This window comes from Lacerta agilis, chromosome 6 (genome assembly GCF_009819535.1).
Source record: "Lacerta agilis isolate rLacAgi1 chromosome 6, rLacAgi1.pri, whole genome shotgun sequence".
Classification (NCBI taxonomy): Eukaryota; Metazoa; Chordata; class Lepidosauria; order Squamata; family Lacertidae; genus Lacerta; species Lacerta agilis.
In genome coordinates, this window is record NC_046317.1 from 66818335 (window position 1) to 66836773 (window position 18439).

Consider the following 18439-nt stretch of genomic DNA (forward strand, 5'->3'; position numbering starts at 1 on the left):
GTGCAACTCTGATGTACAAATGCCTCTACAGGTGGCATAACACCAATGAGAAAAAGTCAAGGGAATTGCAGCATTACCTGTTTTCTGGATCGCTGGGGAGACATTTCCGTGATATGTAGCACATTTTTAAGGGGATGTTCTTGCCTTCCTTGAGGTCTCGGAGGGAGAGAGCAGGTGAAGCTTGCTTCTGAAAGGCTGGTGAAGAGTCCCAGCTTACAGTTGCACCAGATGAGGAATTTTTAAAATAGGGAGAGATCTCCTTCATGTATTTCACTGGAAAAGAGAAAACCAACACACAGAACGTTCAGGTGTACAATTCCAGGTACGTCTGTAACAGGTTGCTTCCAATCCTGCTACTCTCCAGTGATCTATAGTCTGGGCATCGAACTAAAGCAGATTTCACAGGTGCTTCCCAGAACACCCTGTGCGACTAGCATCAGCAAGGTTTCTTAAGTGAAAGATTGTTCCTGACCTTTTCTTTTGGGAGTTGGAAATCTGAATGTTTTCCTTATCCAGAGTCAGAATTCCTTATCCAAGAGCAGAATTTGCTCTCCTTTTAAACCACCCTATAATTATAGGCTGTGCAAGGTGAGAATGTCTTTAATGCAGGTAAGAACACAAAGTACTCTGCACTTTTCCTATTTTTGGTTTGTGGTGTACCGTTGTATTGCTAGGGTTCTTAGCACAGAAGAGAAATCAAAATTAAAAGTAATTTCTCACCTATTTCAGGGTGGGTTAAAACAACAACAGCTTCATTTCTTGTCAAGACGAAGAAACAAGACAGTAATTAGAAAAAAAAAATATCCATGCAGATAAGCTTGACATGGAGATTAAAAAAAAAATCCATCCCTAGCAAGCCTAATTTGTTTGCACTAAACACTTTTAAAAGGCAGCCCCACATCTAACACAATGCAGAGCAGAATTTGAAGTGGCATCTTGAGCACACATGGCAAACAAAGATGTCATTGTTCCAAGATGTAAGTCAGAAAAGCTTGCAAGTGAACCTGTACCTACACAGGGAAGGTTTTACAGCTCTGCAATGGCATGGTAAATATAGACTGAGTTTCTAGCTACAGACATGGTGAGTCAATCACGCAGTGGTTTTATCACATGCCAAACAAACAAACAAGCCAAAAATTCTGCACAGATCCACTCAGCCCATATTCTCAAAATGCCAAAGTGATTATGCAAATACGCCAGATGGCATCTAAAACCCAAGCCCCTTTCACTTCATGCCAAAATCAATACTTCCAGAACCTGATTGTGGTGTTCCATGTTGCTGCCTTAAGTTCTACTGGAACACACACACACACACACACACACACACACACATATATATATATATATTTCACCCCAGTGTTCCCTATTCTAGTTGGTGGTACACCCATAAGAACACACAGCTTTCCTATTCAGTGCACCAAACGCACAAGTAACTCTGAATTTTTCAAGATCTTGCCTGCCTCAGATAAGCAGCATACTTGTGCACCAGTATTTATTTCACAAAATTTATATACCACTTCACCATTTTTTTAAAAAGAACAAGGCACCTCAAAGAAGTTCGCAAAAATAATAAAAGAAGGAAATTTTCGGGGGGGTGGAGAAGCAGTTAAAAACAACTATTTAAAACATTCAAAAATCATCAAAATAAATGCTAAGCTAAAAAAAAAAACACTAAAACACAGGTCAACAGACTATGTGTCTGGATAAGCTTGCCTAAGCAAAAATGTTTTTTAGCAGGGGCCGAAAAGAGTATAGTGAAGGCACCCGCCTAATGCCAACAGGTAGTGAGTTCCAAAATGTGGGTGTTGCCACACCAAAACATTCATTTATCACAAACACAGAACAAGTATTCTGTGGCGCTTGTAATGGTGCCAGTGCCTGCAGATCGAAGCGGTTGAGTGGGCACATATGGAGTAAGGTGATCTCGCAAGTCCCAAGCTGCAAGGGGTTTTATATACCAATATGAACACCCTGAACTTGACCCAGCAGCAAATCGACAACCAGCGCTGATCTTTGAGCAGAGGTGTTATATACTGACAGGTTCTCACTCCTGTCAGCAATCGTCCTGCAGGTTCCGGGGTCAAGAGCAAGGGAAGCCCCACATAGAGCGCATTGCACTAACTGCGCATGTCCTCTATATATTGTGATATGCCAGACGATTCCTATCTCTTCAGTGCACTGTTTGTGTGCTCTGACTTGTGTGCAGTGGCTGCCTAGCCTGCTCTTCCTGGTTGTGAGACAGGAAAACCCCCAGAGGAATGGACGTAGGATCCTATTTCAATGGCAACTATTTAAAACAGAGTAAGTGCTGCAGCGGATCCTTAAGTTTGGACCTCAAAGCCGAGTCCGCAGTTCTCAGCCTATCACTTTGCAATCAGCGCAACTACTATTTAAAGCGATGAGGGGCACCGTGAAGAAACAAGGGTAGCCGGGGCAGATATCTGACAGTGCGCTAAATAGATTACTTTTTACACTTGTTCCCAATACGTCGGATAAATGTTCCCGCCTGTGCAAGCTGTTCTCCGACCGCCAGCCAACACGCTGTTCAAAGGCACCGGGATGCCAGCCAAGATTGCTCCAAGTGTGGTCCAGTGGGAGCCTCTGTCACTGCAGTGGATCAGCTCATATAAAGGAGAGAGAAATAGCTCAGGTACGCAGAGCAACACACTTCTGATCATATTAACTGGAAGTGGGGCAAAGCGCAGCAGAAACTGGGTACTGCAGGGGAAACTGCAAGTGTAGGATCTGTGAGGGGGGGGAAGGGTGTGACACAGCAGGGCTGGAAGAGTGGCAGGTCATGTGAGATTTGCTCTGGCAGAATTTGCAACGTGGCCTAACCCAGCCTATAATCCCTTCTCTGCATCAGGCAGTGGAGACTGCTCCATTAGGCACTGACCCCCCCCCCAACCTCAGCCCACCCTCAACTTGTCCCCACTTGCCTGTCTTTTGCAACCAGTCCGGGGAATGAAACTGCCTGTCCCCTTCCCCTTCCTCCATCTCAGTGCTGCGCTTGAAGAACTCAGGAGGACGGGGGACAAATGTAGAACTCGTTGGTTCCCCTGTCATTGGCTCAGCCTATCATGGACTCTGACCCCACCTACTGTCGGGCTCCCTGCCTTCCGCCCCACCATTTCCAAGGGGCACCAGCCACCAGGGCAATAACAATGTCCCACCTTACAAGCGCTGGAGAGGCAGCCATGCTTGTTGAATCTGTTGCAACAGTGTCAAGAGTCTTGTGGCATCTTAAAGGCTAACAAATTTTATTATGGTGTAAACCAGGCTTCCTCAAACTCAGCCCTCCAGATGTTTTGAGACTACAATTCCCGTAATCCCTGACCACTGGTCCTGCTAGCTAGGGATCATGGGAGTTTTAGGCCAAAAACATCTGGAGGGCCGAGTTTGAGGAAGCCTGGTGTAAACTAATGAAGTGGACAGTAGCCTGTGGAATAAATAATAAAACTTGTTAGCCTGGAAATTTTTGTTGTTGCTATCATCATCATCATTAGGATATCAAGATAATGGGTTGCATTCAACTAAATTCTACTTAGAACAGACCCTTTAAAATTAATGAGCTCAAGTTAGTCATGTCCATTTACTGCAATGGGTGTACCTTGAGTAGGGCTAGCATTAAAAACCGCCCATTATATGAAAAGCTGTTCGAAAGCATTCAAAAAGTGCTATATAAATGATAGGATCATAGTGATTAAACAGAACTATGGCTTGCCTCTGTAGCCCTAGATTTTTAAATGAACACAACCAGCAGCCATAACCCCAAACAGTACGTTAGATAAATGAAAGATACTTGATCCAAATCAATCAAGGAACATGGAGATGTGAAATCTGTTATTTACACACTGATCTTTTCCATCACTTTTGAGTCTTAAGGTGTTGGCCATTACATTAATGGTTCAAGAGACCTTTGTTCCTTTTAATACTGCATGCATAATACTGCACAGATGGCAGCTATTGTGCTGGCCACCCAAAGCGAGATGTGTTCAATTTTGCATGTTCCTGTGTTTTATATTTCCCAAACCTGTGCATTCAGCACTTAATGGAGTCTTTTTTGCCAATGGCTTTTTTTTTTTTAAATGAACCAAACTGGGAAGTGCATTAAAAAAAAACCTCCAAACCTCTTAGCCCTATGCCCAAATGCGCAATTTTGAGAATGGAATAAATTGTACATATTGGTTACTAAAGCAGCAACCAAGATTCAGTCAGTTTGCCCGGAGCCTGGAATTCTGTAGTGGCACACAAACAATTCTGGAGCATCTCTCTGTAGCAAAGGGCTGCTTTAACCGAACAGCATTGCCCCTTTTTGAAGTGGTGTAGCCTTGGCCAATGACTCAAGCTTTCCTCAGATTAACCCCAAATGTTTCCATGTGTCGCTCTTTCCTTTGGAGTTGTGCAACTTCTGTATTGACGGTGCCAGCCCCATTCAATGAGCTTATGGTTTAGGCTGCTGACTGTACAACAGCCAACGCTGTGGTCTGCCGCAAAGGGAAGGGGACTGCACATTTCTCCCCTGCAAATACTAGTATGGCCTTATTCAGCGTGCATGCTGAAGACATTTATTAGGGGGAGTGCTGTGGGGGTAAGGCATCTGTTTTCCATGCGGAAGGCCCAGGGTTCAATCCCTGGCATCTCCAAGTAGAGCTAGGAGAGACCCCCACCTAAAATCCTAGAAAACCCACTGCAAGTCAGTGTTAACGGTATTATGTCTAGATGGACCATTGTTTGAATCATTATAAGACAGCTTATCTACTCCTGCCTCGGGAAATCGTACCCTTTCAGTTATGTTCATACTAACAGTTGTGCTGACGACCTGGTGTGTCTTCTGCTTCTACCGAAACAGCCAACGAAGCAAAGAGGGCTACAAAATGGCGATGTCTGTTCTTCAAAAACTGAGTCTGGAACCCAATGCATCTTGGGCCATTTGTGATTCCTTATATACAATCTCTACTGGGTGGTGTGCTTAATATGGAATTGCTTCTACAGTTCGCCATCAAGTACTGCTCTTGATACCAGTGTGGTGTAGTGGTTAAGAGCGGTAGACTCATAATCTGGTGAAACGGGTTCGTGTCTCTGCTCCTCCATATGCAGCTGCTGGGTGACCTTGGGCTAGTCACACTTCTCTGAAGTCTCTCAGCCTCGCTCACCTCACAGAGTGTTTGCTGTGGGGGAGGAAGGGAAAGGAGATTGTGAGCCGCTTTCAGACTCCTTAGGGTAGTGATAAAGCGGGATATCAAATCCAAACTCCTCCTCCTCCTCCTCCTCCTCCTCCTCCTCCTCTTCTTTTATATTCAGGGCTTTTTCTCAGCCAAAACTCGCCGGAACTCAGTTCTGGCACCTCTCAGGTGGGCGCCATTGCCATTCTAAGAGAATGGGGTGATTTCCAGAACCTCTTTTCCTAGAAAAATAGCACTGGTTATATTATCATTGGACTTTCTTCTTGAGAAAAGTAAAACTAAGGATGGTCAAGATGTGCCAATCAGGTCAGAAATATCTGAGGATACATTCGCCCGCAGACCCTTGGCAACCAGCACTGTGGTCCAAATCTGCCTTCTCTTACCAGGAAAGCGTCTGGGCTGGGAATGTGGCAGAAGGGGCAGCTGATCTAGGGAAAGAAGGGATGGGGATCTGGTGGCCTTCCAGATGGTGCCCCAGCCAGCATGGTCAGTGGTTATGCAAGTGCATCTGGTGAGCCACAAGTCCCTCATCCCCGAGTTAAGGCAATGTTCTGAAGGACTGATTCTTCAGGCAACAGCGGAGGATTTGCTCCCCTTTGCCAACTCCTCTGTAAATTGCAAGGTTGAATTTCTTTCGCTTCTAAGTGTACAAACTTCTCCTGGGGAAAAGCAGCAGCAACAATCACCCAAAGCCTTGGCCTGTGTTCCTGTGTTCCTAAAGCAGTCGCTTTAGTCAAATGCTCTCATGTTCAGAAGCACCTTGCCAATTGTTCCTCTCCCTCTCTCAAGCTGCGTCAACCATCTATGACGCATACTGGAGGATCGTGCTCTAGACCGTGGCAGGTATTGTTTACCATCTCTTTTTAAAACAGCAACATCTCTCTGTGTGCATAAATATACCAACTGTTTCTCTTTTAAATCCTTTTAAATAGTTATATATATATTATATCTGAAAAATGCTTCCCTGGCCTTTTTCACCCCACAAGCTCAAGGCAGCTTACGAAACACAGTCTCATAGTAAAACGATGATCGCCAAGCGTGGAAGGAAAGTAGCGGCCCAAGAAAAGGAACAACGGAGAGGTTTTGTTTATTTAGCCCTGCTGGGCTAAATCTGACAGGTGGGTGGGGCTACCCACCTGTCAAACACCTGAGGTCAGTGGAAGCCTCGATTTTTGGAACGTCAAAGCTCAGCATGGGCTATTTAAAAGCCCTTTTTCAAACAGCCCTGCACAGCTCTTTAAACCTCTGGTTTTCAGGGGTTCAAAAAGCAGATCCGGCTGTTTGTAAGCTGTTTTTCAAACAGGTCTGCACTGCTCTCTGATCCTCTGAAAAAACAGATTGGGGCAGTTTGCAAGAGGGATTTCAAATAGCTGCATGCTATACTACAGCTGTGTGTTCCTGTTCTCAGCAGGGGAACTGGTGTCCACAGCTAAACTGAGCAAGATTCAACTTCTGCCCATTAGCTGATGAGCAGGGTTAAATCCTGCTGCTTTGGCTGCATCTGCCAGTTCCCCTGCTGCCGAAGAGGCATGCATAGTCATAGCAGAACTAACCAGCCCCCATCCAAAAAATCTGCTGCCTCTTTTCTCCAGGTAGCCGCAAGGATCAGGCCCAGAGGAAGAGGGAAAGTGAACAGGGCAAGAGTGATACAGGTGTGAATAATAGTGGGGAGGGGGTCTTGCCAAATGTCTGGAAGTGGAACTGGCTGGAGGCTGCACAGTTCTGAAGGCCAGAGCACACAGGTATACAGCTGGCAAGAAGCACAACCACGCCAACCAATAAGCAATACATTCATGCCATTGGGGAGGAAGTTTTGTGCCTGTAAGCACAGGGTTCACACTAGTGTGCACCCGCCATGTGCACTAGGCATGTGTCTTCAAACATAGGGATATTCGCTGGGGGAGGGGGTTGTCTTAATGTGTCGCACGCTCATTTGCTCTGCAGTGAAACTCTGCTGAGTACCTGCCCCGCTCCTGCCCGCATTCCTTTGCTACCGGTGTATTTCATCTTTTGTCAGCCTTAAACCCGAGCAGCAATTACTGGCCACATCCAGAGGCAACACTTAAATTGAAATGTCTTTCATCCCAACTTGACCCCGACTGGCCCTACTTTCACCTCTGCCTCCCCTGAGTTTGATGGATGTTATTGCTGTCCACCTTTACCCTCTATCTTAAGAAACTCCTCCTTGGGAATGTCGTGCTGTATTGTTTTGTGGTTTCTTTTAAGGCATAAGCCATGAAACCCGCTGCCTAAGAGGGAAAGCAGCCGGGCACCTTTTTCCAGGCCCCTTCCACTTTCACAAAGAGCTTGACCCTGCAAGTGGGAAGACTCGGTCTCTGTGCCCAGGAAACCTCAAGGTCCTGTTAAAGCACAAAAGAGAAAGTATCAGAGGTTTTTTAGTAAGGATTTGTTTATTCTTACATTATATCTCGCCCATTCCTCCCTAAGGAGCTCTGGGCAGCAAACACACAAATAATAAAAGTTTTTTTAAAAATATAAGAGCAGTTCCAATACAGAGTCATGCTTCTTTGTTTGGTGAAAATGAGTTAGGAGGCTTAATTGCTCTTGCTTTAAGTTTGTGTTTAGACCAGGGGTGGGGATCCTCTTAGAGCAGGCATGTCCAAAGTCCCTTTTGGGGGCCTAATCTGGCCCACCGGTCGATTAAATCCAGCCCCCGTGGCAGTATATGTCCTGGGGTAAAATCCTTAAAAAAGCTCAGCAACTTTGGTCGGCCCTCATGCATGTTCACTTCATCAAATCTGGCCTTCTCTGGAAAAAGTTTGGGCACCCCTGTAGAGCCAGAGAGCCACATTCCCTCAGTGGGAATCTTCTTGCAGGTGGACCAAAGCCACACACCCCACTCCTCCCACACCCATTCAAACTCTCCATCCACCCAGTTCTTTCAATTTCTTTCTCTCTTCATTTCATTTCTCCTCCCCACACTTCCCCAGGCCTCTCTTAAGCACTAGCACTTTAAAGAGATCCCATTGCCACCAATGGAGTCATGTAAGAAGCCTAATTGTGGGGAAATGGAAAAGGGTGGCATTAACCCTTCTATCCCTATCCTTGATCCTCCCCAAATAGCCCCCCCCCAGCATGGCAATAAATATCTCCTGGAGCTCCCGTGCAGCAGCAGCAGCCAGCTTTTACTTGGTTTTCATTTCCCTGCAAGACTAATTGCAGCCCTTAAGAGTCATCAACAGGTTTTCCACACCTATCAGCTGATCACCCATTCCCACCACCCTTCTGAGTAATACCCCTCCCCACTCCCTCACTATATTTAAGGATCTGGTGACTTCTGTTTCAGTGTATCTGAAGAAGTGTGCATGCACATGAAAGCTCATACCAAGAACAAACTTAGTTGGTCTCTAAGGTGCTACTGGAAAGAATTTTTTATTGTGGTTTTCATTGGCACCAATGGAGGCTTTGCTAAAGCCTACTTGCTTTTTGATGGTGGAAGATATACAAACCTGCTTTAGGTATAGTCTCTTCTCTAAAAAAACAAAACTCCTGCATTGCATGCAATGGTCTATGGCTCTGTTGTTAGATTTTCTCTTACAACAGCTCCAAGCAGTAAAATATTTACTTTATTATATCATAGAAAGCAACCCTAACTATAACATCAACTTGGGAGCGTTTTGATGTGGACATTAAAAGTGGGCCACAAAGGGTTTATTCTCTTAACTCACGCTGTTATTTTAGTTTTCATTTGAGCGGGTGGTTTTGGTTTTTATTTTACCCCAAGGCACCCTTTCTTCCTGGGACTGCAGGAGTCTCTTCTGAGTACATACCGTCACGCAAGCCAGCTTTGGGAATGACAAGCACAGGCTGACCTCACACACTTAACCAGAGAATTGAACCTTCTATAAAAGGGTACGGGCACCGTTTGGAAAGGGACAAAAAAAAAAAAGCTGCTGCTGCAGGATTGAGTTTCACAACTGAAGCCTCAAATCCCAGAGCCTGGGTGGGACAGGAGCTGACGGGGAGGGGGGGGAGCGACAGCGGGGGGGGGGGGAGGGATCCTCATGTTCTTTGCCTCTTGCTATAAATAGCAGCCCCACTCTTTCAGACATTTGATATTTCTTCTGATTTCTTCCCAAGTCATTACTCCAGGCAGACAGCACTTGCCAGTGATGATTACAGTGCTTAGAAACTAATTGATTTTTTTTTAAAAAGAAACAAATAATAATAACAGAATGGAATCAGAAGCATGTGTGAAAATTTTCAGGTTTTTTCCCCCCTTCTTCCTCCAAATGGATTGCTCAACTGCTACAGAGTGACCTCAGGTTCCATTCTGCTTGTAAATCAAAGACAGCTACAGAAATATATCAGGATAAAACAGGCACATGGGGTGACAAGAGCAAGCTCTCTCTAGACAAAAGCTTATTCAGGCAGAAACAGGAGACGCAGGTTGCACTGTAGTGTGTTTGTCACATGCCCATCAGTTCCAGCTAAACTGTACTGGTAAGGTTTTGCGAATACAAAATGGCACAATGGCTTATCCCAGCTCTGGGCTGCATGTGCTAATATGGTATGCAAAGGATCTACTTGGATATATAGGAGGATTCTATAATTCTAACGTAAGATTTGTTGCTGGATTAGACCAAGATCCATTTAATCTACAATACCGTTTCCATCAGCAGCCAACCAAATGCCACTGGAAGCTCACCGGTAAGAAATGAAGATGAAAACCATCTCCTATGTGGCGATAATACCTCCAAATATGGAGGCTTCATTTGGCTGCCATGACCAGTAACCATTTTCTTCTGGGAAGCTTGAAAGATATCCACAAATTTGCCCCAGGTATTGCTTGGCTATTATTCTTGGCCATTAGGTCCATTCTTGGGATTCCGTTTACAGGCTTTCTCGTCCACCCAGCCACCACAGACTAGGACAACCCATGTTCAACATCTTGAAATTGTGCTGCAAGACAAAATCACAGAAACACACAGCGTTGCCAAAAGCTGTGATAGACCAAACTGAATAGCGCTACGGATGGGAATTTCAACCTCTGTGTCTGTCACTATTTTATCAGCAAGCTCACAGCAACTCTTGAGCAGTTTCTTGCAAAGCAGGCTAGAAATTACACAAATGACAGCTCTTTAACAGGTTCCTTCCCTATCTGGTCTATGAAAACCCAAAAGCCTGGCATCCAGTGGCGCTATTAAATTATGGGGCTTCCTGAAAACATCAGTGATTTAGAGTAGACTATAAAAGCACTGCACTTTAATCACCAGTCCCTCCTGAAAGGAAGCATCATTGCTAATATTACTGATTTACTTCCTAACACCCATATAAAAGCTGTGTCATGGGGGCACATTCGTTCTTCATATTCTATCATGGACAACCACAGCATTATGGGAAACTGAAACCATTCTGGTAAAGCTGGGTTTACGATGTTCTCAAGGACTACTTTTATTCATCTTTCTCATCTGCTGCCAGAAGTGGGATGATATGGAAAGGGAGCACCTCAGTGGTAAACAAGCAATGAAATGGAACGTCATCACTCAATTCCCTTAATGTACAAAAGGGATTGTTTGCTGAAGGTATGTCCGGAACTCCAGGTGTTAGTGGCCTGGGGGCTGGAACGAAAGATCCATCACTGCCAAGCTTAATGAACGCTTCTTATGTTGGGCTCTCATTTGACTCTTGAAGATTGATAGTGTGGGGGAAGAGAAAGTTATGAAAGAGAGACATTTTTATTGAAATTGCTTGGCTTCCCCCATTACACCACTAAAGAGCATAACTAGCTAACAGTCTCCTTCTGGGCCCAGTTCAAGGTTGGCCTTCAAAGCCCAAAAGACATTGGGATCTGGGTATCTGAAAGACAGCCTTCTCACAATAACCTGCCAGCTTCCAAGTCATGTGTACAGATGTAGCAGGTCCACTCTGACCGCTTCCTCAGGTGGCAGATTTGAGTGGATGAAACCAATAGTGGGTCCAATAGTCAAGAAGGTGGTTTCTGCACATACCTTAGAGGGAAACGAGTTGCACGCAGGGCTCATCAACCTGGGAAAGTAGCCCATTTAAGAGATGGAAAAGTCTGATAGCAAACCTCCACAGCCTTGCAAAGCATCTTTGGGAGAAGAAAAGGCTAAGGAGTAAACCCCACACAAATCCTATACGAAGTCTGAAGTTTGCTGTGGTCTGGGGGTTTGCTGTGGAATTGGTGCTGTTCAAGCATGAAAGTTTTCTGCATTGTCCACATGATGTCGTCATAATAAAATGCTAGTCTTTCTTTAAAATAATAATAATAATAAATTCCACAATTCCTCTTCTCAAAGAAAATCCACTAAGTAAAAAACAATCCATTCTACATCTGGTCTCTGCAGGTGTAGAAGCTCATTAGCACATGCTTGTTAAGTTGGTATTTTGCCATGTGTTCTGTGATGTTTCGGCTGGGGGCCCCTTCCGCCTCATCACTTCTTCAGTTTGTTCCTCACCTGAGCACAACCTTGCTATTTTGTTTCCGGAGACCTAAACGATAGGACTACCACACACCACAAGGCATGTTGGAATGTAACTTACTTATGTATAAATTAAAACAATTATCTCAATAAAGTTCATAATAAAAGCAATAGCAGCAAATACTTTATAAATTCATGCTGTCAAAATTCCTCTCATCCAAAAGTCTGCTGGGAAAGGAGTCTTCCCAATGAGAAAACCGGGCTAGAATTAGTTCCGTTAAGGTTTCAGCTTATTTTGGAGACTGTAATTGCGGGGACTTTTTAAAAGTTAATACAGAGGTCTTTTGCAAAATGTCTTTATCAGAATTTTGGTATAGCTGAATATCAGTTCTGAAGATGACTTCAGAATGAAATTTTCTTTTGTTAGGAAAAGCACAAACTAGAAATGAATGTTGACCCATCTTAACCCCCAGCCCCTTCAAGCCTCCATTTTGGTCACAGTGAAACATGACAACTAGAAGCTGGCATGGCTAGCTCTTTGCACTTCCTGTGGATTTTATTTTATTTTAAGATGCAGGCACACAGTTGCAGAAATACCTGCATGCATGTCTAGAATGGAAGCATGTAGAAGAGATTGGGAGCAGGGCCAGGAAACACACCACAGAAAATCCCGTGGAAAAACTGAGATTTAAAAAATAGTGTGTGTGGATGTTACATGCCAATTACACATGGGGGGAAATTGATCTGGACCACCCATTTGTGAACATAAAGCCGCCCAAGTCTAGTAGACTATTATTTCCAAAATATCAAAGTGTTGTCTTTGGGAATACTGAAATAAACTCACCGCTGACACTTCTTATGTAGAGTGAGAGACAGCGACATCACACAAAGACTGAATTTTACTTGAGGCCACAAAACGAGACTGAATTGAATAACATTCCTTAGAATTGTTTTGGTGACTGTGATGAAGGAGGGGAAGTTTTAAAAACCAACAATCCATTGTGCTTCTGCAGTAAGACAAGCTGAACTGTGCAACAGGAAGCAAGAATGTAAACGAGATAACGCACAGTACTGTACGTTATATGGCCTTAGCTGCCCCTCTGCCTGGCTAGAGCATGGTTCTATAACATCCTTATTTAGGACATTGGTGTGCACTTCCAAACAGCTATGCTGCATGAAACATATAAGAGAATTGGGCATGACAACTTGAGATGGGGAAGGGATCGTACAAAGCCATCACCACCATAAGCCCCATCGGTGGTAATGAATTACTTATTTATTAGAATGATGCCCCATCCTCCCTCCAAGGAGGTCTAGGTGGTATACATAGCTCTCCTCACCTCTCCACATTTCCTTCACAGCAAGCCTGTTGGGGGAAGTTAGGGCTGAGAGATGGTGCCTGGTCCAAGGTCACCCAGGGAGCTTCATAGCTGAGCCTCGTCTCCTAGGTTCGTTGAGGCATTGTGTAGCATTGGGGCACAAGAACAGACACAGAGCTAAGGAGCTCTTGGGGACAATGGTGTGGATGAGCCCCAAACACTGAGAATGACTGAAGGGAATCCAAATCCACAGAAAACAGCTTGCTTAAAAAGGATCATCCTAGAACAGACAGTGCAAGGTAGTAATCATGGACTGGAGTTTATTATTGCTTTATTTTGATTTCATAGTTCCACCCAATGCAAAAAAGATTCCTATTCTGGAGAACAGGGTTTCTCGCTTTATGACCTGAAGAGCATGCATACTGTGCAAAAATAAAAACCTGCTGCCTGGATCTTGCATTGGAACACGACGTTAGGAAGCAGATTTCAAGCTGAGCTGACTCAGCAGGGCTTCTTTCTCTCCCCTCCAACGTCATGAAGGTGTCTAAAATGTCCCTGCTAAGCTTAGGAACTGACATGTTTTTCGTAGAGATGTGCCATCTGCAAAAATACCCCCATGGAGCAAAAGCTACAAAGATCTGTTCTGAGCAGTCAGCATGAAAACACCTGAACGGCCCAGCCTCTAATATGCTCCTGTAACCAATATCTGGGCTTTGGAGGGTCCTGCTCTTAAACAGAACAACAAATCACAATTCAGACTTTAGCTGATTTGAGGGATAGATGGCTGACCCAGTGACCATCACCCCTAAACCCATATGTGTACATTCAGCAGGTGAAACCTTTCCTTTATTAACTTGCAGAGCAATGGCAGGGGATAGGGGCTGAATTCATATGGGGGTGTAGATACAGCAGGTATGCATTGGCTTCTCCAGCCCCCTGCCTGCCCCACTCATGGAATATATAACCTAAGTTCCCTCTAAATCTCCTGCTGCTCTTAGTTCAACCTTTTCCTCCAGGCATCGGCTTATGCAAGGTAAGAGGGCTTTGCACACAGTTGGATTCTGAAGGGTCTGCAAATCGGCACATGGAATATAACCACAGGCTACAGCAGCCCAGTGGAACTGCTGCTAGCCAGACATTTCTGATGGAATTAAAAGATTAATGGACAAGAAGATGGCAGTAGGCTGCAGGGTAATTGGATTTCAGCAAAGCATTCGATACAACGTCTCATGAAATCTTAATTGAAAAACTAATTGAGATTGGCTCGGATAAGGGAAACTGTCATGTGAGCTGAGAAGGCAGCAAACACAGGAGCCTCAAAAGGCTGAGGCATCAAGCTTATCCACCTGAGAAGGGATGTCCAGACAGGTGTTATGAAGGCGGCATGCACCTGGTTCTGTTATCGGCAAGAACATTATTTGTATCAGAGAGCACAGAAGCATGAACAATGCACAGACATGACATAGCTGGACTGTTTGGTGCCGTAGACAGAAAGGGCGCCTTGGACAGAGGCAGCCTGGGTTCAATTCCTTGCTTAGTAATGAAACTCACTGTGTGACCTTGGGTGAATAATTCTCTTTTAGCTGAACCTACTGCTCATGGTTGTTGCAAAGACAAAAGAGGGAAGATGAGGAGGATATGTTAAGTAAAACAAGCAATAAAACATAAAAAAGGTCATGGTAAGAATTCAGCAGTCAATTTTCAGTTCTTCATTCCCCCCCCCCCCCGGGCAGAGTTAAAATGGGGTGGGGGTAAAGACACAGTGCTAACTATAAAAATGCCAAATCATTGGCCCTGGAAAGCATCATATATCCACCCCCTAAAAATGAGATACAAAACACAGCCTGGCTCAATTTGGATCCAGTTTTTAAGCAAATGCTTGAGGATACACCTGTCCCCCATTGAGATCAAGGGCATCCAATGGAATCACCATTCCTCACGGATAGGTGAAGCAGTTGGTCAGGGTGTCACACACCCATTAATGATAGAGAATTCTACAAATGTTGTTGAGCTTGGCCAGTTATATCCGTTTGGATCTCTCCAAGTTATCTGCACCTGAAGACCTCTCTCCCAACACAAAATGAAAAAATCCTGCTGAGAAAGCAGTGATACGGGAGCGTTGGGAGCAGATGTTTGCAATTTACCTTGTACAAAGAGTAACATGCCCCAGCACAGAATCATATAATTGTAGAGTCGGGAGGTACCCCGAGGGTCATCTAGTCCAACCCCCTGCAATGCAGGAATCTCAACTACAACATCCATGACAGATGGGCCTTTCAACCTCTGCTTAAAAACCCCCAATGAAGGAGAGTCCAACATGTTTTTAATCAGATATGTAAGCTGCCTTTGGAGAGCTTGCCCTGAAAAGGAGCGTAGAAATACTGAAAATAAATGACTAAACCATCCCCACCATCTGACACTGGTGCTGAAAAGCGTGGGGGGCGTATTTTGCTCATTAACCAGAATTTACCGAAACACAGAAATTAGAATGATGAATGGGAGGAAATGTGAAATTGGCATATCTATAAAGTGTAAGTCATCCGGGCAATGTAAAGGAGTGGCAAACATTGATAAATGTGAGAAGTGAGGAAGGGGGAAGGAATTATTTAGCATTACTATAGTGAGTGCAGCTAGGAATAACTTGATTCAGTTAAGAGAATAAAGATGAGGGCAAGCAGCAAGAAGAAACGTCTTCATGATGGTAGAATTAAACAACCAATTTCCTAGGGGAGTTTTGAAAGCTGTCACTTTGGGCAACTTAAAAAGAATTGAACAACGGGTTTTCTGGAGGTGCTTACTTGGTCTGCACAGCCAGGAGTAACAGAGACAAAAATGTTTATTTATATGGTGTTTTAACTATGGAAAATGGGTTGCAATCTATTTTGTAAGACATTTCCATCCACACTAGTGAAGCTCATGATTCTGAGCACTCGCACTCCCATTTGCAAAGAGGATTGCCTCATCTCTGAAAATGTTATGTGGTGATTATACAAACCCAACTCCTTTAAAAAGGAGTGTTCTAGATGACTTCTGCACAGGAAACCTAAGTCAACTGGGATAGCATATCTGCAAGTATTGTATGCTGGTGGGCAAGGCCACACTTACTTCTAAGAGGGGTCAATTTCTTTCTCAGTGACCCAGGTGGATCTACACACATATAAAAAAAGTTTTGAAAAATACATTGAATTCTGCATAGCTCACTGTCACCATCTAGTGCCACATTTGCATATTGCACTTTACAACAAACTCAAAACGTTTAATTTGCAGCTGTGTAGCTGAGTCCCCATTCAGCTCTAACATTCCCAGTTTGCTTAACATATATATGCCTCCTTTATGAGTAGCACCTTACAGTAACACAGAGAAATACAATAAAACACTTATAAATAAATACTAAGAAACCAGCAACTAATTAAACAGACAGCTCACCAAGAATTAGAATAAGATCTACACCAAAAGTAAAGTTAGACTAATAATAGGGGATAAGCCAGCAAAAAAAGAAAATAAAGCAAGTCTTAAAGAATATGTCCAAAATGCCTGCTGTGTCATAGTTATCCCCCTTGGGTGTTTTTGCCTGGCTGAAATGTGTCTTTGAACTCTGATCAATGTCTCTTGCTTACCTGAATAGAGAGGCGTGTGTGGCAGTGTATGTAGAAATTAGCCTACCGTACAAAGGTAAAATTCCCATTTGGTACTCTGTCCACTTTTCCCTCTGGTTGTTCTCACCACTGACATGTGGCCCCCTAGAAGGTTGACTAGATGGGAATGTGGCCCTTGGGGTGAAAAAGGATTCTCCCTTCTGATGGAATACAACCTCCTTATGCACATTCTCATTCATTCATTCTCTCAGGCCTTCCGATGAGCACAAAAAAACTTGTTGTACATGACTGTGGCTTGATGAGAACCACCAAATTATGAATCATAGCACTGCCATCACAGTTTTGACCAGAGGTGCCAGTTTTTGTTTCTCCACAACCAAAACAATAGGACGTCAAAATCTCTGATGTGCAGCACAGAGCTTCCTTTCAAGGCTCACTTAAGCCTTGCTTGCCTGTTATTTTTGTAATGAAATTGCATGCTGATTATTTACATGCATATTAAAACACTCTAGTACCCCCTATAGCCTCATTGCCGCTGATGAGCATAATTCTGGAAAGTGCGTTTATTTTCTGTTAATTAGCATTAGCGAAAGTTCAGATAGTTCAGGCTATGAATAGTCAAGAACAATCAGAAATGTCACATCCAGCGTTCACTATTTAGGTCACATCTTGCACAAAGCCAGGTCTGTTGAGCCAAAGCTCTGTAGACTTCTGATGCACTGCTGCCCAACCATTATCTTGTTCCCACTTCTACCACATTAGTAGCGTAAATGGTTTTCTCTGACAGCAAAATCATTTACCCCATAGAAGTAAGTGAAAATGATGTGTGCTGGCAGAGACCCTATACTTGGGGTTTTGCCCTAGTGGAAACAGGGATAATTTTTTTTTAAAGCAACATGCTTGCAAAGTATTATATTTTCCTTGTTCCATTTTCCTAAGAACTTGAAGCAATAACTTGTCATCTAAAGCTTTGCGGAAGAAAAGTAACACACGCACGCGCACGCGCACACACACACAAAACTTTATAATATCTTTAGAAAATCAGAATATCATGTTTAGTCTTTTACTGCTTGAAGGAGCAACTTGACACCCCAACATTTAAAGTACTTTTCTACACAAACTGCATTTATGGAACAGCTATATATACACTTCAATGTCGATAGATATAGATATACCCAACGAATCACATCTGGAGAACAGCTGGAAGCCTCCAGAAGCTGCAGCGTGACTGTCATAGAAAATAAAGGATTGGGGTTTTATGAATATTTCCATTGCATTGCAGTATCACTTTCCAGCACATTCCAGAATATGAAACCAGACGGTATTAAGATTCATGATGCTTGAACCGCAAGTTACCGTAATTTTTCAGTAAGGATTTTTCTACGTTTTATGTGAATGTTTATATTCTGCTCTGCGTACATAAGACAAAATGAATCTTGATTTCGCAACAGGTTTTGTTCTGATTTAACATTATAATTATTGTTTCCTACTGAGGTGTAGAAGACGAGGAGTAATGTTCTTGCAGATGTCATGTGAAGCTCTATTGCATCTGAAGAAGCTGGCATGTCCTTCAGCCCCAAATAAGCCTTTGGAGCATTAGAGTATCAAACTGTACTGGAGTTTTTCCAGTTCTATGCATGTCTTCACTCCAGCCAAGCATGTAAGCAAGACCCTTAAGGGGAAGAGATGGCTCTAGAGACATTGCTGAGATGGCCAGTTCATCAGACCAAGGAGCTGTGGCAGCCACAGGGAGAAAGAATTCAACTACAGTATATCCCTGATTTACTCCCTGGTTTTAATTCACCCATATACGCATGGCTACCAAACCCACTGCATGGGAAGCCAAAGAAGATTTAGAAGTTGTTGCGGCTATCTACAGCAGGTTTGGGAAGAGACCTGGATCACTGTCTTAATAGTCCAATTCTAAGCAT

The 18439-nt window shown here is 43.8% G+C and overlaps 1 protein-coding gene across 1 annotated transcript in view; it reads right to left on the minus strand.

The window, feature by feature from the left end:
* The window catches only part of SNTA1 (syntrophin alpha 1), a 65463-nt gene that overhangs the window by 11344 nt on the left and 35680 nt on the right, over positions 1-18439 (minus strand). Inside the window, exon 3 of the mRNA XM_033153275.1 lies at positions 78-273. Coding sequence (XP_033009166.1) covers positions 78-273 — 196 coding nt within the window. The remainder of the gene's footprint in view (positions 1-77; positions 274-18439) is intronic.